Raw genomic sequence first — 24,928 nt, 5'->3', positions numbered from 1 at the left:
AATTAATTAAGAAGTAACTAGCTGAAGAAAATGTTTATGAACTTCGCATTGGCACAGGAAGTCTTCCATTAGATCTATCGACACTAAAACTAGTTTCCTGCTGGAAATTTTAAAGATAAACAAAGAATTAAAGGAGTGGAGCAACGAAAGAGCTTTACTCGAAAATTTTCTTCTGGCTCCTGATGAATCGTAAGCCAAGGAGAGCGCAGGACAGTTAAAAAGAGATCGATCTATTTTCGCAGCGGCTCATCAATTATAGGAAATCTGCATCTCACAACGTAGCAGAATTCTAATACAACGATCATTCGAGCAAAATTATTATCGATCCTCTCTAAATTTATTTAATTTCAAGGCTTTTCTGTACGATTGTTTTCGTTTATTTTGCAAGAATTCGTTAATTATTAAGTAGGATAAGCAACAATTGCCAAATATGCAGTCGACTTTCGCACAGACAAACATGCTCTCTCTTTGATAAAGCATCTAAACAGCTAGTCAAATCACAGCTTCATCTTATGCGAGAGGTGATTTCGTTACTTCTACGTTGTAATGGTATACTAAGGGTGCGTTATAATATACAAACATTAGCAGTACAGTATTGTAATTCACGTGTGTAACTATTAAAAAAGTTGTTCTAAATACAACTGTTTATCAGTTTTTAATCTAGTTTAACGTATTATTTCTATTTTTTAGCATTTAACCGAGCGTATTAAAATCATCGTTATCTAGAACAGCGATTCTCAACCTTCTTAGCTCCGCGACCCCCCCAAATAGTAAATATAAATAAAATTAATATTTCGCGACCCCCACCCAAAGGAATAATAACAGTAAGCCTTACTATTACTAATTGAATTTTGATTGTAATTATAAATGTAAATAAATGCAACCATCACATTAATTTCTTTTCTTCACATGTGTACTTATTGTAAGTAAAATGTTTATAAGTTTATAATAAATGATTTTTTTCTCATAAAATGATTTCATTATTGTTTCGCGACCCCCAGGTTGAGAAACGCTGATCTAGAATATAACCGGAAAAAACAAGATAATGTACAGTACTGTATACGTCAGCATTAATAATTTAATCAGCAAATTCGTTTTAAATTTACAAAATAATGCATTTATAAATTATAATTAATGACGCTTAAAGTTTTTCCTCAGTTTCGTAATTTTAATTTATAAATTAATTATTTAGCCTTATAGCTGGGAGGAATCAAAGGTGCTCATGTACTAAATATCTGATTGATATTATAAACAATTAACAAAGTACAAATCTCGCTACATGAAGCACACGTCCACCAATTGCCGGATACAGAGCGTGGGTTGGGATCCGACAGGAGCCAATCGTCATATTTTTTTCTATCTGCATCTTAGTTTGCTTCATTTGTCGTTTGTATTCCGAGGGAGGGACTTTTTACATGAAACTGGCCCTGTTAGGTGTTATAACGTGAAGAAAACCTGGAGAAGTCCACGTGGCCAGCCAGCTGGGCTTTGAACATTGATAAATCTTCGTGTTTGTGTCCCGTGTTCATCCAAAGAAACAAATCTTTGGATGAACTTCTGCTTAGAAGAGTTTTCAAGCTACTTCTTCCCAGTTTTGAAACAATTCTTCTATTAGAAACTGAATCACAAGCTTTACTCTATTCGTATACGAGAACCACAGCAGAAAATTGTGTTCCTCGGACGAATATTGTTAAATCTGCACAGTCACATTCCAACTCGTACTCGAGAAAATCGATACTGCAAGAGAGATTCGTGTGCAGTCCGCAATACATAAAACCCCTGCATGATTCTCGATGGATCCTTTCTGAATTGTATATTATATTAAATAATTGTTTTCCCGAGCAATTTAGTGAATACTTTAATTGAAATTACGTTACTAAATCTAAGAATTCTTGGATTCAGTAATATACTTCATCCATCGACCTTCTGCTTCATAAGATGGATGATTATGAATAATTAAAGCTGTGAAAAGATATTTTAAGTATGATGATTTATCAGATTTCAAACCGGATGAATCAGCAAAAAGATATTGAATATAGAAATCTATGATCTGTGAGTCACGTGGAATGAATCATATTTTGAAATTTCTCGAATTAAAATCTAATTATGTTGATGCATACAATTGCAAGAATTAAACTTACTCTAAAGATTAGAGAAAATCCTTAGTAGGAGAATCCTTGCTATTTGAAGATTCCTTCGAAATATTTAAATTATTTATCATTCAAAATTATAATTATTTAACGATATTCACTACTTTTATATTTAAAGCTGAGTAAACGGAATTTAAATAATGATGTTGCACGTTAGAATTAAGCAGGGACGATCGAATTGGCATGAAGATAATTTTAAAGGTGATTTAAGAATATTAATTTTAATTAAATGATGTAATTTTTCATAAATTACAATCAAAATTTATAAAATTCTGGCTTTTTTAAGACAGAATTTAATATCTAAAATTATGTTAAATTTTGTAGATTTTTCTAATATTTAGCTGAATGTATCCACGTAGTGCACAGTATACACCCCGATACAGATATAAATTTTGATATTTCTACGCATATTTCCTTCTAAAAAAGTCCAAATAAAATATTAAAAGTCATAAATCAATATGTAATAAAACAAAAAATAAAATAAACTTCAGGAAGAAACGTTGAGAACAATAAAATATTTGGGAAAAAACAATTTTGATGTTGATATTTTTCCACAATTTTTATTTAAATGATGGCTTTGCAATGTGTACACAGACACAAACACACACACACGCAATTGTACAAGTGTCACTAAAATAATACGTGCATCTACGTTACGTGTGCTAAACACCTGTCGATGATGCCACGTGTTAAAATATTAAAACTAAAATTCGAGCTAAAAGATCCACACCCCTACATTACCCCTTTATTCTCACTTCTAACAGAGGTCAAATGGTTCTCACAGTTGAAGGTGAGAAACACTTGACCACCTCCGAATATCGAAAAGGATAGAGACACTTGTTCATGTGGGGCCCGAGTGATCCCGTTCTAACACCCCTTTCAAATCATTCCTCTATTCGAAAGGATATCACTTATCTTCAAAAGTATAAGTCTGCACATGCTCAAATTTCCATTTAGCGCTTACTTTCTAAAATTAGCACTAAATAGAGGATGGAGCTAAACTGGACTACTTCAAACAATGAGAATTGTGTGTGGTAACGAGGTATACACACAGGGATGAGTTTCACAGTTGGAAAACCGCATAATTTAACGACAATTTCGCTTGAAAATCGTACAGGCATTGTAAGATTTCTCTAATAATTCCCTAACTGACGGAGAAGAACCGTACCCAAGTCAGCGCTGTACCGGGGTGGCGCTATATCGAGGGTTTGACCGTACGTTTAAATAAATCTAAAACGTGCCTCAATCTCTTAATAGTAATAGAACGATAAAATAAACGTATTTAAAAATCTCAATATATTCGAAATGAATTTGAATAATTTAAACGAGATCGAGAATCTTCAATTATACAGAAAGCCTCAAAATTATTTTATAAATTATAAAAGGATGATTTCACGATATTTTACGTATACGGTGGCCCAATATTCTGTTAACTGTGCGGTGTTCCAAAATTTACGCTAGCAAATACGAACAGAACTTGGAACAAAACAACGGTTAACTGACTTTTGGGACACACGCAGCCCTATTGTGGTCACAAATATTGTAGTTTAAACGAATTAAGAGGCGAAATATTATCATAAATCGATATTTTATAGATTAATAAACATTTTATTCCTTAATTTCCTTCTAAAACACTTCATTTTTGATATTAAAATTTCACAATACGAATTTTTGAAGTATTTTCCTTTACAAACTGAGAATAAGAGCTTTAATTATTTAAAATATTGCAAAATTGTCATTAATGGCGGCGTATGTTATTGTAGAATTTCACCCAAAAATATTTTACAACGAATTTTATTCTATCTTTTGTGTATAAAATCAGCGAAATTCCAACGATTTTGATGACTTTTACCGCCGGAAAACGATAGAAATTGTTTATTCATAAGTATACATAATTAAAAGACAATTTTTTTTTTTTTTTTTTTTTTTTTTTAAATTTCACGCGCTATATTGATTAAAATACTTCATTATTTGCTTCAAACAGTCACATCCTGATGCACGAACGAATGGAAAATATAAAATAAACTGCATACTTTTCACGTGGAAGTGTATTTACATAAATATTCTTAAGAAAAAACAATCGTTTGATGATATATTAACCTTCTAAGGAGTGTAGAATATTTATTTTCCTTTGAATTTTTTAAATTTGTATTGTAGAATGATTCTAATAATAATACTTTCTTGTTTCATGAAGCTGTTTCAAATATTAGGCGAGTTTCAGAGCGAAAGCTTCCATTAAAATGGCTCCATTGTGATGATATCAATTGATTCGGAGGAGGAAAAGTATCGAACTTGGCATTGAATTAAATAAAAACAGTAATAAATTTTTAAAATTTCTTCTGCAATTACACTTCAGATGTAATAATGTAAAAAAAATGTACACGATAAGCGCATTCTTACGTAACAATAAGTTAGCATTGCTGCAATTACAACGAAATGATTATTTAAATCATCTCAGCTTGTGACGTAACAATCTATGAAGCCAACAGTAATTATTGTGTAATAATCGATTGGTTCTATATTACGTATAACGTAATAATTAAGTTCATTGTTATTTGTGACGTAATAATTTAAGTTGTAAGTCGTGACGCAATAATTGGCCCACTGTACTGTACTTGACGTAATTCTTTCACACAAACTCCTGACGTAGTAATTAACTTACTGTTATTTGTGACGTATAACGAACTTATTATGACGCAGTAATGTTAAACATCAGGATAGAACATTTCATTATTACGTCATAAATTTCTTTAGTACTCATAATTCTCGTTTGTTACGTGACCTCTCAATTGCCATTGTTGCAAACAATAATTTTGTTTAAAATTCGAATTGGAATTCTTCCAAAACAGTTACAAGCTTTACAATGGAGGGTCGTTTAAAAAGATGATTCGCATCTGAACTTGTACTTCAAATTTAGCCCAATTTAAAGAGAAAAAGAGAGAAAAAGGAAACAATCGAATCAATTATTGCCAATCAACTCGATTTTTCTATCCGTTAACACGCGGATGCCGCAATAAATCGATTTATTCTTTTACAAATTACAACAAGTTTACATCGTTTAGAGTTTTTATAGATTTAACGACTTATTTTGGACTTAATAACAATTCAATTTGCATAAAAACATTATCGTTATCGCAATTATCTATTATAAAATATTCCAGGTCGATTCTATGAGATAAATTACTATTATTGTGAAAAGATCCTTGATGAAGCATTCTGAATACAAAGCCATAATTCTGAAGGTCTTCCCTAATCAACAAATCAATACATCAGAATTACTACAAACCTAAGCATTTTCTCTAGAAGACAGCGTAGAAAAACCCTTTCACCTCGTATATACATGACAAGAATCATCGAAGCTTGAATATTTTCAACTTTATCAGAATATCTTCCATAAAATACGTGTTTAATATTTTAAAATATTTATGGATTGACGTTTCGGATCAGTTTTATTTACGATTGTCATCACTGTTACTGGACGTAATAATCGAACTTAGTTATTGTGATGTAATAATCAATTAAATTCATTGTTATTGTGACGTAATTAAAGCTCAATGTTACCGCGACGTAATAATTGAAATCATTGGTATTCTCGACGTAACAATTATTTTAATTCACTGTTGTGCTGACGTAATAATCAATTAAACTCGTCGTCACTGAAAAGTAATAATGAATTAAATTCGTTGTTAATGAAAGTTTGTTTCATTGAAATATCCCAAAATGGTTTAATATGAATAAAAATTCTTTAATTATATAAAAATATTAAACATTCAATTCCTAAATTATATATCAATTTAACCGAATTTAATCTTCTATTATTAATAAGAAAAGACAGCTATATTTCTATAATAGGCAAGTGTTTCATTAAAAGTAATTTAGCTCTGTTGATACAGAAGATTAAACAAACTCAGACATACAAATTACTGTATTGAAAATGGAGAAGCAATAAAGATTAACTTACACAAGATTGCTCTAAATTCATTTAATTCGGTGACTAATTTTCACTTACATCATCTACAAACACTATCATCGAATGTAATTTCATCGACGCTTCTTTCTACCAGTTTTGATTAATTTTAGCAATTTTTTAAAATTGTTAATTCGAAAAATTTGTGCTTTAAAACACCGCAAACGACTGAGAAAATATGCAAATTTCTCTACAAAATTTCATATTTTTCCACTAGCTTCATCACTACTTTAGGAATCATCTATATAAATATACAGCTGACCTCAAAGTTGTGGTAAAGCTAATTCCGCGAAAAAAAAATATTCTTTTAAAATTTGAGTATTTAATTAATTTGGTAAATTAAATTAATCGAAGAATTTAAAACTGTTTCCATTATAGACACACAGTGGCCCTAAAGTCAGTTAACCGTGTATTGTTTTTGTGTTCCACTTACAATTGCCAATGTGAACAGTAAAATCAGCTTAGAATGCGTGTTTTTATTTTACAGAATTGGTGGAAACACGATAAAAATGTGATTAAGACTAAAATTTAGATTTTTCAATGTTAACTTACTTTCGGGCCACTCCATATATATACGTAACTTCATAAAAATGCCTCTAAAAACTTCCAGAATTCATCTATAAAACAGAACAAGCTTCAAACACATGTATACGAGTGTATGCTTTATCGCATAGCTTCTAAAGCACCTATTGAGAATGTACTGTACAGTACCTACAAAAGAAAAACAAATCAATAAACAATGCGAGCGTAAAAACATTCCCAAAGAAAACGCAAATATGAAATATTCCTCGAGAAAAATCCAAAAATAGTAAAAAAATACCTCTACAAAACTGCAAAAAATAAATGTAAACACTTGCTTTTATAAAAGTTAAGCGAAAAAAAGCACTCCCCAAAAAATTCTACCTCTCGAAAACAAAAAGAACGAATCAAGAAGGATCCACGTATAGAACATGCCACTTGATCCAATTAATAATGTAGAATGGGAATTGTAAACAAGATCTCAAATGCAAATTGCCTGGCAGCCCACATAAATTTGCAAATCCTCCGTAAACAATTGAATATTATTGTTTAAACATTACATTATTACAGTAATGAATCTACTCTTCGACTATAAAATTAATCTTCAAAGAAATGGCACGTAAATTAGTAAGAGTCCCTCGTTAATACGTGAAAGATGTATATTTTTGAGAAATATTCTATTCTAACCGTGTAATTTCTATGTAAGATTTCTTTTAAAACATGTAATGATCGATAGGGGGAAGATCCTGACGATAAGTCTAGCGAACAATGAAGGAGTGCACCTAAGAGACAGTTTATCAGCGAATGTTGGTGGAGTCTGCGCGACCGTGATGCAGCGCTTGTCAAACAGAGCAAAACAGGAAGACAAGCGAAGGGATAGAAAAAATAATAATATAATTTAAATAATTTATTCGAGAACAATCGTAACTTGTATTAATTCTAAACATGAATACCACTCGCATACACTGGCGTTACTCGAAGAATCATTGATTTTAAATGGAAATTACTGTTAAAAACTGGGTGAAAAAGGCATAAATTTTGTGCGTTTACGCAGAACTTCTGTCCTTAAAAATCTGTTTTAATGGTTTATTTTGTATTAAATTAACCACGATCGATAAAAATCTTTTCGTCTTAGCGAATATTAACTATGAATTCCGGTGCCGCGGCGGATCTTAATTGGATTTTCGTAGGAGATTAGAACTGTGGAACCGGAGGAATTTAGCTTTTTCCACGTTAAAAATTTCTTACGAGTCCTTGAATGTTAAAAGATACGAGGGATGTAAGGAGATTTGCTGTATCATCTTTGATATTTTCTTTGTAGCAACGTGAACCCGCTTCCTTATCTTTTCTTATACATTGTTCGCCCTTCAATAATATCTAATCCAAAGTTCGACTTTGTTAGAAAACGAGGACAAAAGCAGCGTAAAAAAAGTAGATTAAATTTTTAATTCACGTTCTAAACGTATAAAATCTGCAATTTTTACTTATATCGGGACTAGAGATTGCATCTATACACTTTTTTTTAATATAAAAACTTGTTTTTTTACTTTAATTTATTTTTTGTTGTTTTTAAAACTGAAATTCCGTTTAAAAATTCGCATGAATTGTAGAAAAAATGAAAATTATAACATATGGCAAGTTAAATGTGATTCTATCATTTCACGTGTGTGCTTTGCATAGGGTAAAACATATGGTGAAGTTGTGGTTGCTGCAATCTGCACCTTACGCAACCCGTTAATTTGTTCGAACGTGTCGAATTTAAAGGCTCGGAATGAAATTTTTGCATAAAAATAATTAGAGTACAGACATAAAAAGAAACTTCGCTAAAATACGCATTGGTTCAATGGGTGCCACAATCATCCGAAACAAAACTAGGCTAAATGTTATGTAAATAAAAATAACAAGAAGGGGAAATTAAGAGAATTTTCAACGGAAATAAATAACGCTTTACACAATTATTAAAAATAAATTTAGGTTAAAATATTTAATAAAGCGGCAGATGGTTTCCATCATGCATCATCGCAGTTGGCACGTTGCATCGGCCAACGATTCCACACACACAGAAACTACACGGCAAACAAATGGATATTTATGACGTCACACGAGAGAAACTGTTGTGAACTCGGTTACATATACAGCAATAATCGATACTTTAAAAGATCAATTACGCCTTACAAACTCAAATATCCGATTTATGGCCTTTGATAAACGCTTAGTGTTTAAATGTAGTTTTGATTTTTGCATCCTTCTTCTGCAATGGGGTCAGGTGCAAAGGGGGATCCCTAACGAGTTTTTGAGTCGGAGAATTACAGAAAACCCCAAGAAAATCGGGTGTACATTAATATCCCATCGTGAGCCGAACGGTACATTAGTCATGTCGAAGATGATCGATCGATACAAGTCGTCACAGCTCAGCAATCTTCGGAGTAATAATCGCGCAGAAGCTGCAAACGGATTACCGCTTACGATTTGTAACGCTACAATTGAGTTTTTAAGTCCGTACGTTTGTCTGTTTGCTTTAAAAATACACCAGAAATTAATTTTAAATAAATAGTCTAGTATTAAACCGGGATATAGAAATATGAATATTTCGCTTTGGTAAATATATATCTATATACATTCAGTCATCTAGATCGCTTACATACCGGATTGTATTCATGTGGAGGATTTTAGAGCGGATCGTAGAACCTGCTTTATCTGGAACGTACCACTGCAGAGCAAGGGGTGTCGGTACGAGAACCAGGATGCGTGGCAGTTGACGTCCACTTTGCTCGACACAGGAAGAGAGCTTAAATCACTCTGCCATATGAATATACTCGATAGAATAATATATAATATCGTCCGTACGCGTTACGCAACGCTCCGAATTGGCGCGTATCTTCTATACAAAGCGACGCGCCGGTGCATTAGTTAATTACAATAATCGTTGTTCTAATTAAAAGGCGTGTGGAGTTTAAAAAAAGGTGAAAGCAATGAAGAAAATAAGTGAAAATTAAAAAAAAGTTAATGAAGATGATTCGGGAATTAGGAGTCAAAATGCCACACGCACAACGCGAAAATCGTAAAGGTCATCTTAAAGGCACCGGTACCACTCCAGTTTGGAATGACACCAACAACATTGGATAACGTTAACGTTGTTTGTGAGTGAATGTGTGTGTCGATGCCGCACTGCAGTTTACGGTTAAGCGATAGGTACTCTGCTACTCTGCACACGACCTTATTCTCTCCCTCTTAAACACATATACACAGACATATATCGAAGGGCATCGAGCCAACCGAAGATACAGGCAGAAGAGCGAGTAAAGAGCGCCCCAAATTCCAAGGACGTCATTAATTACCACTCAGGATATTCGTCATGTGTTCGCTTACATAAGTAGTGTAATTGATCGCGAACTGGTAACACGATGCACCTCGTTATGCTATTATAATGATGAAAGATTTCAAAATAACAAATTCGTACGATTTATTATCGGTGCCTTCTGTAGTTTACGTCGAGTTTTGTGTAGTTACGCGTGAGGGGGGTTTAGCAGCAATGGTTTAATCAATCGTAAATGTTCGATTTTTGTTTAAAAAATCGTTGGCAAAGCGCTGATTGCAGGAGAACGAAGCACGATAATGGACCACGTACGCTAAGTAGAGGATGGGTTATGCAGATGATGGTACCAGTAGGAGGGCGTAATTAGCTCAAACTAACTCTGGATCATCTTGTTAAATATCTCGGGCATAAAGAGAGAAGTATAAGCGTGAAGTTTCGTTGCCGTCGACGTTGCTCTCGAGCATTTATAGAGAGATCTCCAGAAGCGCTTGGGATTTGCCACTTTCCCAATAAGGATGTGGTACTTCGTTACTTTAAACTGAACCATGGCCAGAAGGAATCGATAGAAATGGTGGCAGGGACCACGCATCAAGCGGGATAGGCGTGTAGAGCGTCAAACCAATCCCACCTTCGAGTTCCGCAGATCCATTCTGGTTGGTCTGCAGACTCGCAGCAGAGTTGGGAAGACAAGATGGCGGACGGGCGCTCATCCGTGCCAACAATCGTCCAACTTCTGTCCCTCGGTTACGATTGTTTTCGACTTTGTTACCAAGAGTTAAACGGAAACGTTTGTTAAATGTCGGATTCTTACCTCTTTCCGTCGGACGGCCGTCGAAATAATAAAGGTAAGGATGATCTTTAAGGTTGGCTTTTGTTCTAGATCTCGACCACGGCCACCATATTGGATTTCCGTGGATCGTCATCGGGACTGTTAATCCAGGAAGAGATTTGCAAATTTTATTAAAATCGCGTCTCGTACCCATTCATTTCGCACGTTTTAATAAACGTTATGAAATTTTCATGCGTTTTCCTGGAATTTTGACGTCGTTAACCATCGAGAATCTTGTTTCGGGAATGGTAGGACCATGCAGTTGCGGAATGTTGTAGGAAGTTGTCCGCCATTTTTATTTTATTGAGGTTCACGAATTATTATTATTTTTTCCTTTTTGATTTCGATTATGGAAATGAATTTATTTAAAACTTAATAAAATTTATTTGTTGTTTTCCGCAATATCTTGAATAAGAAAATATGGCGCCATTATCTTTTCATCTGCGCAAAATTTATCTTCAAACATGAAGATTTCTTTGGAATTGTTGCTTTGTTTTACAAATAATTACGATTTTAATGATGATGATTCATTTATTATTGGAGGATCTGTTGAAGAAGTTTTTAAATTAATTTTTCAACGGGAATTTTTTTGAAAATATATAATGGAATTTTGATTTTGAGCATAAAATATTTGTATTATGAAATTGAAATACAATAAAATAAAATCATTTTTTAAAATACGATTCGGGCTTTATTGGGTTTAACTGTAATAAACATGAAATTAATTGTATTGTAATAATATTACAATATTACAAAATTATGTAATATTAATATAGAGCCTTTTGTGCTTTTTGGACATTACAGGCAGAAAAATATTGCGCAACATAAATTGCTGCATATAATTGAGCATGCTTTAACAGTATTCACTAATGATGAATAAAACAGTGAAATTTTTAATTTTTGTATATTAATAGAATAACAATTAAATTTTTCATGACAATTCATTATTTACTATTAAAGTAACCCTTGAGCATTATTTTCATAACGCCCAAGCACATATTGTGGGTATAGAACCATAAGCACCTAACTCTAAATTTTACAGTTTTTTGACCATAGAATATTTCTATTGTATTTAACATATTTGAAACCGTAAGCTGATATGTAAATTTCCAAATGATTACATAAAATATTTTTTCATAGTCTAATTTTCAAATCTCATTTTCTGAAACTTAGTTTTGTAGTTGGCTGATTACAGATCTAGACACCTCTGACCTTCCCTTCCTGTTTCTGGTGACAGATGGACTTGTTATACTTTTTTACTTAAACTTATTGATTGATATAATTAAAAATATAATTTTGAATTATTTAAGCATATGAAAAATTCAATTATTAAATATTCAAGTTAGTTTATTGATTAAAAACACATATCTGCATAATGCATTCTTTGTTATATTCCCATTTAAGCTATAAAGCAATTTTGTAAACAATTGAAATTCAGTAAATTAAATTCTTCATTGTAGTTAAATATTCATTTATTCTCTTGTCAATTTTTATTATGTTCATGCAATCATAATATAAAATTTATTTTCTATGTTTTAGAGAAATTGTTTTATCAACTATCTTCTATTAAATCTTATATTATTTAGGTACATTTTCTTATAAGAAAGGACTATTTCTTATAAATACTACTTTAATAATAATTTCATTGAATAATATTTTTGCTAAATAATATTTATACAATTAATATTATTTGGTTAATATAGTTCTTGAATTGATCAAAAGACACAGCAAAATCTCTTATACAGGAATTTTTATAAATTGATTTTCTAGTGTAAAAAGTTTAATTCTGTAATGCATTAAAGAAAAGAGTTTAGAATTCGGTTATAAAAATGGAAGTATTTTCTTTGATGATTGAAATCGTTTATATTTTGAATCTCAAGTGATTAATACATAGCAATATTTCTACATACTATTGGCATCATGTCTGAACTGAGATTCACACACTTCTCTATCGCTTAGAGATTAAAAGTATTTAATCTCTTCTTGGATACTAAAACCATTATAACAGGAGGGTGGAATAGAGACTTCTCTACTCCATCTTCCTGTCATAGATTACACAATTTCACTCATTCCCTCCTCCCTCTACAATAATGACCACATTTTATAAGAGTCCTTTAATCTTTAATTAATTCCTTATTTATCTCCAAACTTTCTGAAAGTCTTTTAACCCTACAACATATTCCCCTACCTCAAAAAGCCCTTAATGTAATCAGTTTTTGCCATCCATTTCCATGCAGTCACCCAGGTCTTTTCTTCCTTCCTTTTTAAAATCTTCAAACTCTAAAATGGAGAAGTGTACAAGAACAAATAATTGTATATATATCAAAATTTGATTTTATGCAGAAATAAATATGAAACTAAATTTTAAAGAATGTGATTTTTGTTAAAGATCTTACATTAAAATAATTTTATGTTTAAGGTCATGATAATATTGTTTGGTATATGACTTATTCATTATGCTTGAGAATCAATGAATATATTTAAACTTTAAATAAGTGAATCTGGTTATTGTTTTAGATGAATTTTCAATAATAATTGCTTATATAGCAAAGTATGGCAGTTCTTATGAATTTTATTATCTAGCATTAGTTGTTAATTAATTAAAAGCACAAATTACTTAAGATTTTTGTGTATAATGTAAAGATTTTAAAGAGTTGCATAGATAACAAATATATTTCATTTTTTTGTGTGCACTCTTAAAAAGTACTTAAAGCTAAGTATTATATTTATTGAGAATATATTTTAGAATTATAGAAATAAATCAGTTTTTATATTTCCCTTTTACATGAATTATAAGTATAAAGCAAATATTTTTATTGTACAACTAATTGTATCACAGGGTATCACTTTTAAACACTCAAACCACACTGCAACTGCAAAAATATGACACACATATTATATATATACAGTAGAGCAGTGATTCTCAACCACTGTGACGTGGCACTTTAGTGTGCTGCGAGATTTTTGAAGTGTGCCGCCACTGCGAATAACCATACATAAGCGACGTCAGACAAGTAGTTTATTCGGTTCTACCTTGTAACCAGTGTTATCGGTAACTGCCGGTAGTTACCAAGGTGTTTAGAAAATGTACCTAAATAACCAACTGCGTTTAAAAAATCACTATTATGACGTCACCGGTTGTCCTGCGGTACTTACCAAAGTAACCGCGTGTGCCGCCAAATTTTTAAATTATTAAAAGTGTACCGTGACAAAAAAAAAGTTGAGAATCCCTGCAGTAGAGCATCGATTATCTGACTTAATTGGGGACTGGGGTTGGTCGGATAACTGAAAAGTCGGATAACCGAAAAGTATGAAAAAATACATTAGTGTAGTGTATTAGGCCTGGTTTAAATACTAGCCTCCTTTCATGGTCGAGCCAGTGCTGCCAGCTAAAACATGCAAAAATTTAACAAAAATAATATTAAAGTAGCCAAGACATAACCAAATATTGTAGCGCCACATCACTAGTGGACATTTGAATTTACCGACTAGAACGCAGTCGGTTAATCGGGGGTCGGATAATCGATGCTCTACTATATATATATATATCTTTAAATCATTACTTTAGTTTAAAAAATTATTTATTAATTATGAAAAAACTTTCATAAAAACTTTTATCTTATTTAAAATTCTCTTTATTACAATTAATAAATAAATCATATTTCCATTTTTATATAAATAAATGACTTAGATTGGTATATGTTTAGTTGCTACTTTAGTAATTGAGTTTGTTTATGTTACTGTGAGAGTAGAGATGATTTATAGGTTTGTCTTGAATCTAATCTCTTGAAAATCACTTTCCAATTTACTTTTAATGCTGTTATAATTTTTAAAATTCCTTTTAATGTTGTTGTAAAATACAAATACAATAATAAAACATTCCAGTTTTTTCGTCATATTTTATGGCTAATGTTACCTATGGTTCCAAAATGGCGGCTTGTCTCTGATTTCAGCAAATAGAAGAAAGGAAACAGTGAAGATGCATGTTCTAACTTAACCTAACTTATTCTAATAATTTCTTTGGTAATAATTATGGCAATTTATTAGAATAGGTTAGGTTAGGTTAGGTTAAAACGTGTTTCCTTTCTTCTATTTGCTGGAATCAGAGATCAGCCGCCATTTTGGAACCATAGGTAACATTAACCTATTTTATGTTTAGCATATCAAATTTTTTTAATTTAAAAGTTAAACATTACATGAAAATATGTGATAATTTATTTTGCATCATTCCAAATTTATTAAACTTTATTTTGATAAAACTAGTTGTGATAAGGCTACTTTAAAGTACTAATAAAACAACATGATGTCTATCTTCAGGCTCCTGAAACTAAAGGTATTAAAAATAATTGCCAACTTACTTATACAAATCCCTTGCTTTTTGCAAGGGATTTCTATAAGTAGCTTTAGTAAGTAACATGTAAATTAGTAATAACTTAAACTAGGGTAGATGTACCAGTTTTGGCCAGTGTAGTACCAGTTCTGGCCAGAAAACGAATTTAACTTAAAACTATAATCACAAATGAAACAAACTTTTATTGTTAACTGTTCACACAGTTAACAATAAAAGTTTGTTTCATTGGACAGATTTGAATATGTGGTGATTATATTTTTAAGTTAAATTTGTTTTCTGGCCAGAACTGGTACACTGGCCAAAACTGGTACATCTACCCTATAAAAAAATTTACAATTCAACAGGAATTTTTGCAAAATTCTTCAAAAGTTCTTGCTGAACTGTAAGGTCTTTGTGGTTTAAGTTGTTATAAGTAAGGACTAGTTTTTATTTTTAGTAAAGTAAATATGAGATGGATGATAGTATATAAATAAGCTATGCTTGTTAATAGATTATAGAATTTTGTTATAACTTTATTAACTTCATTTCTTTTAGCTGGCTCACTCATCAGACAATGCATAAACTACATATTGGCAGAACAGAAATAGAAAATAAGCATTATGTAATTATATTTGTCATAAAAAAATATTAAATTACTTCATTTACTTTTCTTTTTACTTCATTATTAAATTCAAGAACACAAATCCTTGTAACAAACAAGGAGCAATAGAATCATCATTACAAACATTCACATACAAATTATTTATTTTTGTTTCTTTCTGACTTAATAATCCCAGACTTGATCCTGTGCACCATGATTCCAGGAATGTCTTGGCCAAACCTGGTAACCTTATCTAAAAAGCAGTTATATAATGCAGTATTATGTGTTAGTTGAAAATACAAACAAATGTAGCATCATAATATAAATAATTTTCATTTTGGTCTTAAAGATATAAATAAAGAAATATTATTAGTATGTAATCATTATTCTGAAGTTTTTTGTCTCATTTTCTCAATTATTTTTGTAACTTTTATTTGCTGCATTAAAATATACATTATAATAGTCATATTTTACCACAGTATTTCTATCACATTGTATAGATCATTTGAACATTTTTGCACTGTACTTATGACATGCACTTTCAAAAGTTGAAGGTTTGTCTGTCTTAAAAAATTATTATAAGCATTTCCCTTTTTTTTTCTTTTTTTAAACCATTGCCAATGATCTCTGTTTGTCTTGTAGAATCTCTTGTTTCTCAATAAATTTTCAATATTTACTGTCTGCTATAATCCATTTTTTGATGTAACATGCATGAATTTCAGGATTTTATTTGTAACTGAAGATTAGCATGACAGTTTCATTTCTATAACAACTTTAAATTGGTGATTTAATTTTATGAATTGTAATTTTCCTTTGTATTACTTTACCTTAAAGTAAAGTACCACTTGTACCTAGTACCTAATCTTAAATTGCTGGAATACATCTGCTTTCAAATTTTTAAAACAGATAACTCACAGGTTCCTCAGGACATTACAGTACAAGTTATAAATTTAAGTATAACTGCAATGTAGATACTTTATAGAAGTATTCAAAAATAATAGTAATAACAAATTATTACATTTAAAATAGCATTATAGTTTTTTAACATAAATCAAAATCATATTCTATATGTTACAGTCAAAACCCGTTTTAGTTAGAACGCGTTTTAACTAGTTGAAACTAGTTTATACTGGATGTCTTCGTTAAAACCAGTTTTGTCTAGTTAAAACTAGTTTTAACTCGAATTCATTTTTGACTAGCAGTAAATTCTAGTTTTAACTAGACAAAATGGGTTTTAACAAACCGCGCATTCTTTTATTCAGCAGTGCGCTGAGCAGTTGCTACTGGAAGTGACGTTTTTGCTGCTGATGGTCGAAAACACTTTTGCTGGAGAGAAAGCTATCTCAAAATGGCCGATGTAAACGATGATTCTCTTACTGCTATATTTACGCGCGTTTGTTCAGTATTATTAGAAGAAAAGCCATTAAGTTTGATGTTTTTTATAAGAAAACGTAAAAATGATGATTTATTTGTGTCATTGGCGTTGACTGATTCTATTAACACTTTATGTATTTTTAAATGATTTAATGATGATAAGTCTACTTCAGAAGGCAAAATTTTATTCTCTCTCAAATATTGCAGTAAATTGCTAGAATCTGTAAATAAAAATTAGAAACAGTATTTCATAAACCAACTTTTAACCGGTAGGTTTGACTTCATAAACAAAGACAATAATAATAGATTCTTATATTTCGTTTTGTTATTATACATTTCACATTTATTAAAAAGATACTTGAAGCAAAGGAGTTAAAAATCTGCTCATTTAATGTAGCAAAAAAACTGTTTATCGTTTGGTAATCGAAAAAGATACTTCTTCACGGAGGCGTCCATCTTGTAAGCAGTATTTTTAGCGTGGTCGAGAGGTGCTGCCAGTGCGCTGAAAGCGCAGCTTAAGCGCGCTGGCAGTAGGCTTAATAATTGAACACATGCGCTAAAAGCACTGCAAGCGCGCTGAATAAAAGAATGCGCGGAAAGACATCCAGTATAAACTAGTTTCAACTAGTTAAAATGCATCCTAACTAAAAACTGGTTTTGACTGCAACATGTAGAGTGATTCAGGGTAAGATGGTAAGCGGGGGATGATGCCTACTTTTTGATATTTTCAAACGGTGACGTCAGATATTGTCATGTGTTTGTATGATGAATCGTTAGGCCAATATTGAGTGCAGAAAGCTGTAGTTTGCTACCGTTATTTCATTTTCTACATCTGAGAAGAATAAAAGCAAGATAAGAACGAAGTTTTTGTTGTAAAATGTTTCTAGAATCATTTTAAAACTAAAAGTTAAAACAGAATTTATTAAAAATTGCAAAAAACAATTAATGTGTGATGTAGTTAAGGTTTTAAAGTTTCCATTGTGAGCTACTGCCGATCCTGATCAGACATGCTAGAACACGTCACGCATCTTACCCTGACAAATGGAAAAGATGCCACATTTTTCTTGGGGTAACATGCCTATTTTTTGTTAATTGAATTCCAATATGCCTATTTTTAATAAATTTTTGTTTTCTCGTTTTATTGCAGGATATGCATAGAAATTATATAAGGACTTTTCAAAAAGGTTTTTGGACTGAAAAAAGCTTTCAGCTAGCTATAGAGCACGTTAGAACAGGCGGAAACTTAACAATACTTATACTGTGCTGTTATACTTACTATGAAGTACTTTGTACTACATATGCAATAAATTAAATTTGGTTAAGATATTCGAAAATTAATTTTATTCAATTATATTTGTTATCTTACCCTAATGGCATTTGGCATCTCACCTGGATACTTAGGGTGAGATGCCTAAAATGCCAGACAGTAAAAAAGTTGTCATTGCAAACACAATATACAATTATTTTTCATATACTCCAAAGTTTTATTTGAAAAACATGCTCAAGAATATGATATTTTCGTTAGAGGCCTCCAAAACCCAAATTATTGCTATAATTTCCTTCATAAGCAAAATATTAGGCATCTTCCCCCGAATCACTACACATAACTTTATTTATTTCCCCCAAACATATTTATGTAGCTAAAACTAGTGTTATCTAAAATTAAAGCATGTACAGGAGTAAATTAACTAGACAAAACAAGTTTTAACAAAGATGTCCAGTATAAACTAGTTTCAACTAGTTTATACTGGACGTCTTAACTAAAAACGGGTTTTGACTGTAACATATATATAAATAAAATTTTCATCTTAACAAAACTGTTTCAGAAAGGTGATAGAATTATTTACATAATGAAGTATAAAAGATGGGAATTACTTTTACTTTCCTGGCTGTTATGTATATATAACAAGGGAAAATATTGGAATCGTATCAAATTTGACTCCCTGAGGTTTTGCAAATCTCCATGTTTGGAGACCACCTAAATCCAAAAAAGTCAAAATTTTCATGGATGTGTGTGCGTGTCTTGGCGTCTATTTTGCTTAATATCTCAGGATGGGGTAAAGTTTAAGTAATGAAATTTGGCATGATGACTTGTATATGATGGGCATTGATGCTATTAAATTTTGGTGGTTAAAGGTGGAGGGGGTGGGGAGATAAAGGAGGTCGTGTGTATCTTGAGTAGGGTCAGACTTAATAACAATTTTATTTGTTATTAACATTTACAATTTTTTTATAAAAGTTTTATAAGCTTTTTGCCATTTATAGTAATTAAAAACATGAGATTTTGTTATAAAAAACTTTTTATAACAGATGGAGATAAATAATTTTAAGTTATATTGTAAGTAAAATTATAAAAGTTGTTTTCTAATTCTAAATCTAAGATCTCATGATATCCAGGAAATTTGTGCAACCTGTTGCTGGATTTTTTAATTTTGCAATTATAATAAACTTTTTAAAATAAGATTAAAAATTCATTTGCTAGATTTGAAGTAATTAGTAATTGGAATTTATTATTTTGCTGCAAGGATCAGATTTTTTCACAACTGTGCATCTTTTTACAATTTCACAATTTTTTAATATAAAATTATCAATTGAATAGTAAAAATCTTATGAAAATTAAATTTCAACCATGCATATTGACTTTAATTTTGCATTAAAGCTGATTGAATTTACAAGTTTCTTAAAATTATTATAAAAAGTAATTCTTACTATTTGTTTGTAGATAGGCAATGCAATGCTTTTTGCTGTGTGTAAGTAAGTATTATTTTTGTACTAAACTTAATCACTTATACAGTTTTTGTATTTCTTTTGTTGCATGATATAAATCCCTCAGAACAGTGGTGTCAAAGTCCTATAACAGGGATGGCAGACCTTTTTGAGTCCGCGTGCCATATTGTAAGCATACTTAGCTTTAAAGATGTTAATGCGTGCCAAAGTCTTAGACTTCGAATAATGATATTTAAAGAAATTAAATGAATTTGCTTTAATTCGAATAAATGTAAAAATCTGATTGGAAGAAGGATGATCAGGTGATAAACAGAAAGGATGATTGAAAAGGACAGAAATCATATGATAGATTACGTGCCAGATGATTTCTCTTACGTGCCACAGGTTCGCCACCCCTGTCCTATAAGATACATATAATGCCACCAAATACAGTTTTAGAGTCTGTGAGCTGCAATTGAAAAAGGTCTTTTATGTATACTCTAAAATAATTTATTTGAATTTCACATTTATTTCTTCTTTAATGAAGTTACAAAAATTTAACAAATACATTACAGTATTTCTACATATTATCACTTAATGTTACAATAAAATTTAGAATCATAGAGATTAAAAATATGTTTTTTACTAAAAACTTGGTGTCTTCTGGCAGAACTGCTTTGCTTCCCCTCCTGGCCTTAAGAAATTGCACAAAATATTTAATACAATAATAAATTTTGACATAGGTAAATTGCTGAGTTTAAACATGAGCACAAATATTTTAATTATGTTCTATAATATAAATGTGTAGTTTCTATTCTAGTGCTACTTTTCTAATATACAGAACCCTAAAAATTGTATAGAACCTACTAAGGAACTTCTTTCCATATCCCATCCCCACTGCTGTTGAGTTAAAAGTTTTGGTATATTAACATAAAATTTATATATATTTCATTAGTAGATAAAAATGTAAATCAAATCAAAAATAAAAAAACAAAATAACAGCAATTATTTGTCTAAAAGCTTCTGGAATGAAACTGTGATGGATTATATGTTTGCTATAGTGGCTGAATGATTAATATTGAATGCCATAAAATTTAGGGTCAGCAATACATTTTTTAAATTATTAGAAATTTTTATATCACAGTATCTTTTGAACAGTGAGATTTGTAAAATTTGTAGAAAGGGGTTGATCAATCAGTTTATGTATGATAAGCTTAAAATAATATCTCATTTTAGTATTAAAGGGTGGGTAGCACAAAGATTATGGTAATAGTACTACTACAGTGAGAAAAGAATTCAGATTATTTATATGTATTGTAACTAATATTTTTTGAATTGCTTTAAAACATGCAAGTCACACAAAAGGATACCACTAAACAACTCTTCACTGAGTTTGTAGTTCAGAAAGAGATCATCTAAAGAGGCATTAAAGAACATTAAAATAAACGTTTCATTTTCCTGTGAGTGCTTTCGACATATTTAAAAACGTCGTCTTCAGGAAGAAATAGAATTCGAACAAACTTTTTTTTGAAAACTTTTTTTAGAACAAAACGGCATTAGCCACATGGAACATAACAAGTTTAAAGTAAGAGAACACAAAACATTATATTTAAAAACTTATGCATGTCAATGTTGCGTATGCATCCTGCCGTGCAAAACCACGAACGGCGTTAGCCATTTAGAACATAATGCAAAACTTGAACTTAAATTTAAATTTGTGTAACATTGACGCGCATGCATTTAGAGCGCAGAGAACAGAAACGGCAATTGGCCGCTTTTAACAAAAAGGGTTAAAAATAATAAAGTTTACAGAAATAATTTAAATACGCGTAACATCTTTGTGCATGTGCCTTACTGCACAAGGAAGGCATGGATATTGAAATGGACTTGATGCAGGTGTTTTATCCATTTGTATAGATTGATCCAAGTGCCGGGCAACTCAAGAGTGGGAGAATTACAAGGAGACAGCAGTGTGGTGAAGAAGGCCTCCCAAATGTGCACCAATCTCCTTTCATCACAGCACTTGAGCATCACCGCATGGTCCCAAAGTGGGGTGTGGTGGTGCTGTACAACCAACTTGGACAACTCAGTGTCACAGCTGGCCCCTGCGACAGATTGTTGGTGTTCTGCTATACTGGTGGACAGCATCCTGGTGGTCGCCCCTATGTAGTGGGTATGTGCCCCCGACAGTGGGTTTTTCAATGGAATGAAATATATGCCAGACTTTTCTAGGATCGAAATTACATCCTGGTCGTTACATAAAACCTCCTCAGATTAGGGCGAGGGGTAATAGCTAATAGTAAATTATTTTGTCTAAAAATGTGACAAATCCTGGCCGTAACGTGGCAACAGAACGGCAGGGAGGGGCGGACTATAGTCCAGTCTCTTGGATTACGTAAGGTAGTGGCTGGGAAGAGAGATCTTTTAACTTTGTTAAAGATGTAGTTGTATTTGGTGGTGCTATAACCTGCCGCACGTACCGCTGTGCGGATGATTCCCAACTCAAAGTTGGTAAAGTGTTGCGTGGAAGGCACCAAAAAGGCCCTTCTGATCAAAGAGGCTATGGCTGCATCAACATACTGTTGTGGCTGAAAGGACATGGCAGGGATAATTGGGGGAATGTTACCAAATTTGTGATGTACCAAGAAAATCAAGCCTCCCTGGGACTTGGAGATATCCAAGTCTAAAAATGCAATTTTACCCCCAGTTTCCTTCTCCCAGGTGAAGCTGATGGAGGAATAAACATTCGTGAGGTGACGTTCTAATATTAGGAAGGAATCTTCCGTATCCTGCCACGCCAACAGAATGTCGTCCACGTACCTCAAGTATTTTAATGGGTAAGCTATCGTGAGAGGGGATTTAAAGACCCTGTGTTCAAGATTTCTCATGATCAGTTCTGCTAACACAGCAGATAGCGGTGAGCCCATCGGTACCCCCTGCTTCTGCAGGTATATCCTTCCATTGAAGCGGAAGTAATTGTGCTCTGTGATGAAGAGTAAGGCCTCTCGAATCTCCAAAACCTGCTGTGCAGTGAAACCCCCCTTGACAAGTAAGGTGTTGGCAAGTATTACCGCCTCGAAATGCGGTACAGAAGGATATAATGCGACAACATTCATTTTATAGAAGGTGTACATATCAGGGGACAAATTACCTAGCGTAGTGGATAGTGTAGCCTTAGCGGTGAGAGACGAGGGTGTGACTTGGGAGGAGGAGGGAAGAAGCCCACCAAGCAGCTTAGCAAGAGCTTTCTCAAGGAAGTAGGTGGGGTGGGACCTCTTGTTAACCACTGGCCTCAACGGCCAGCCCTCTTTGTGAGTTTTGGCTTCTATAGTAGTAGATTGTGAATATTTCTCTATGTTAGTAAAATAGTTGGCATGATGTCCACTCGAAGTATTTAATTTACCTAACAAGATCATATAAATATTTATCCTCCAGGGGTGTTTATTGTAAATGTACACAGGTATGTTATCTTAAGCATTCCTACACATTTGTGTCTAGCAGTACTGACAACAACAGAGAAGCAGAAGAAAATCTTGATTATCAAAAAAGAAAACAAAATGGTTACTGACCACATGTACTCTGTGCAATCAGTCTTTTGGGAAAAAAATCATACAATTTTACATTTATACAGTTACACTTATAAATCACCTTTGTAGTTTGTATAAAATTAAACTTGTGGGTGTTGAAAATTTTACAATTTTGACAAGAGCTAGGCTGGGATACAGTAGAATCTGTTTAAGAAGTTTCTACATGAAAGGTTTGCTGTATAAGAAGTCCAAATTTTCCAGTTCCAGCATTTACACTGTAAGATGTATATTAAAATTTCCCACATAACAAGTTCTGTGTAATAAGTTTTCCCATGTAAGAAATTCCAAAATATTGGCCCCATTGACAATATTTTACCCACTTAAGAAGTTTATGTTAGAGACAAACTGTAATCTTCTTCCTCACCATATACTCACATACTTTATTAAAACTTTACTATTTCTATAAGTGATATGGTGAACATCTGCAGTTAACTTTATTATATATCAAACACCTGTATACCTGAGGTGGTTGCTAATTTAGCTGGATCATATTGTTTCGACCATATTCTCTTATCTGGTGCTGCCCATAACTGTTGACATGTCATATTGACACCAGACACTTAAGCACCTTGCTATAGTCAGTGCATCTTGCTGTTTTACTGTGTTACACTATACTATGTTTATATTATCTTCATATTGATATTAAATTGAATATACAAATAAAAAGTTATTTTTTACAATTCCTGCATAAGAACTTTTTTACTGCAGTCCCTTCAAAAACTTCTTAACAGGGTTTATTGTACTTCTGTTTCTGCAAAGTCAGGGATATGAGAGGTAGAAGGGAGGAAATCCCCACCATGCCCCCTATTCAAATTGCACCCTGTTTTTACATTCTTCCAAGAAACTTCTATATTCTAAGGAACCTAGTTTGAGAAATATTGCTCTACTCTAAAAATGACTAAAAAAAAAAAAAAAATACTATAATAAAGAGGTGTTTGTTTACAAGATATTAATGAACATCCTCTCTAAATAAATAGCATGTTGTTTCAAAGTTTTAATATCGAAATAAACTTGTCATTAAACAACTTGTTCTGGAATTCTATAGATATATTAGTATATAATGGCTAGTTGTTTATTTCAAACTGTTCATTATTTAAAGAGAAATTACTTTAAAAAATTTATTAATAAAACACATTGACAGCAGATATTTTTTCCTATTTTTACTTTGAATCTAGACTCAATAGGAGATTAAGAAGAATTAATTTAAATTTTCAAATTTAATCAATCACCAAAACTTCTTATTTAATTAAAGTTTTGATAAAAAAATTAAATTTAACTGATGTGCATTAAACTGCATATAAAAAGAATATATAAAAGTCATTCTTGTAACTGCTAGTTATTTCTCAATACAACTATTATCTTCAGAATGTTTGTTCATACATACATTCTTTATTGTAATCATTTATCAGCACTCTGTCAGTTGTATGAATGAAACATATTAGTTCAAACAAACAATAAAAATAACATTCTATAATGTAATTATTGTCATCAGCTATAGTAGTAGATTTTGAATTGCCAACAGGTTATCTACCTATTAAAACTAAGTTTA

General features: G+C 31.8%; 3 protein-coding genes across 4 annotated transcripts in view; 1 reads left to right on the top strand and 2 right to left on the bottom strand.

The window, feature by feature from the left end:
• Positions 1 to 11,092, bottom strand: part of LOC136990520 (queuosine 5'-phosphate N-glycosylase/hydrolase) — a 39,308-nt gene extending 28,216 nt beyond the window's left edge. The window contains exon 1 of one of the 2 annotated variants that reach the window (XM_067288926.1): positions 10,764 to 11,092. The gene's annotated coding sequence lies outside the window, so the exon portion shown is untranslated. Of the gene's footprint in view, positions 1 to 9,281; positions 9,447 to 10,763 lie in introns of those variants that run through there. The other variant, XM_067288927.1, reaches the window with a different exon arrangement.
• Positions 9,797 to 24,928, top strand: part of LOC136990509 (zinc finger protein 729-like) — a 35,732-nt gene continuing 20,600 nt past the window's right edge. Inside the window, exon 1 of the mRNA XM_067288907.1 lies at positions 9,797 to 10,797. The gene's annotated coding sequence lies outside the window, so the exon portion shown is untranslated. The remainder of the gene's footprint in view (positions 10,798 to 24,928) is intronic.
• LOC136990535 (uncharacterized) lies at positions 22,033 to 23,208 on the bottom strand. The gene has a single exon (XM_067288938.1). The coding sequence runs from the start codon at positions 23,206 to 23,208 to the stop codon at positions 22,033 to 22,035; it is 1,176 nt and encodes a 391-aa protein (XP_067145039.1).

Source organism: Centruroides vittatus, unplaced genomic scaffold (assembly GCF_030686945.1).
Source record: "Centruroides vittatus isolate TY-2023 unplaced genomic scaffold, ASM3068694v2 scaffold_944, whole genome shotgun sequence".
NCBI lineage: Eukaryota > Metazoa > Arthropoda > Arachnida > Scorpiones > Buthidae > Centruroides > Centruroides vittatus.
This window is presented reverse-complemented; position numbering and strand designations above follow the sequence as displayed.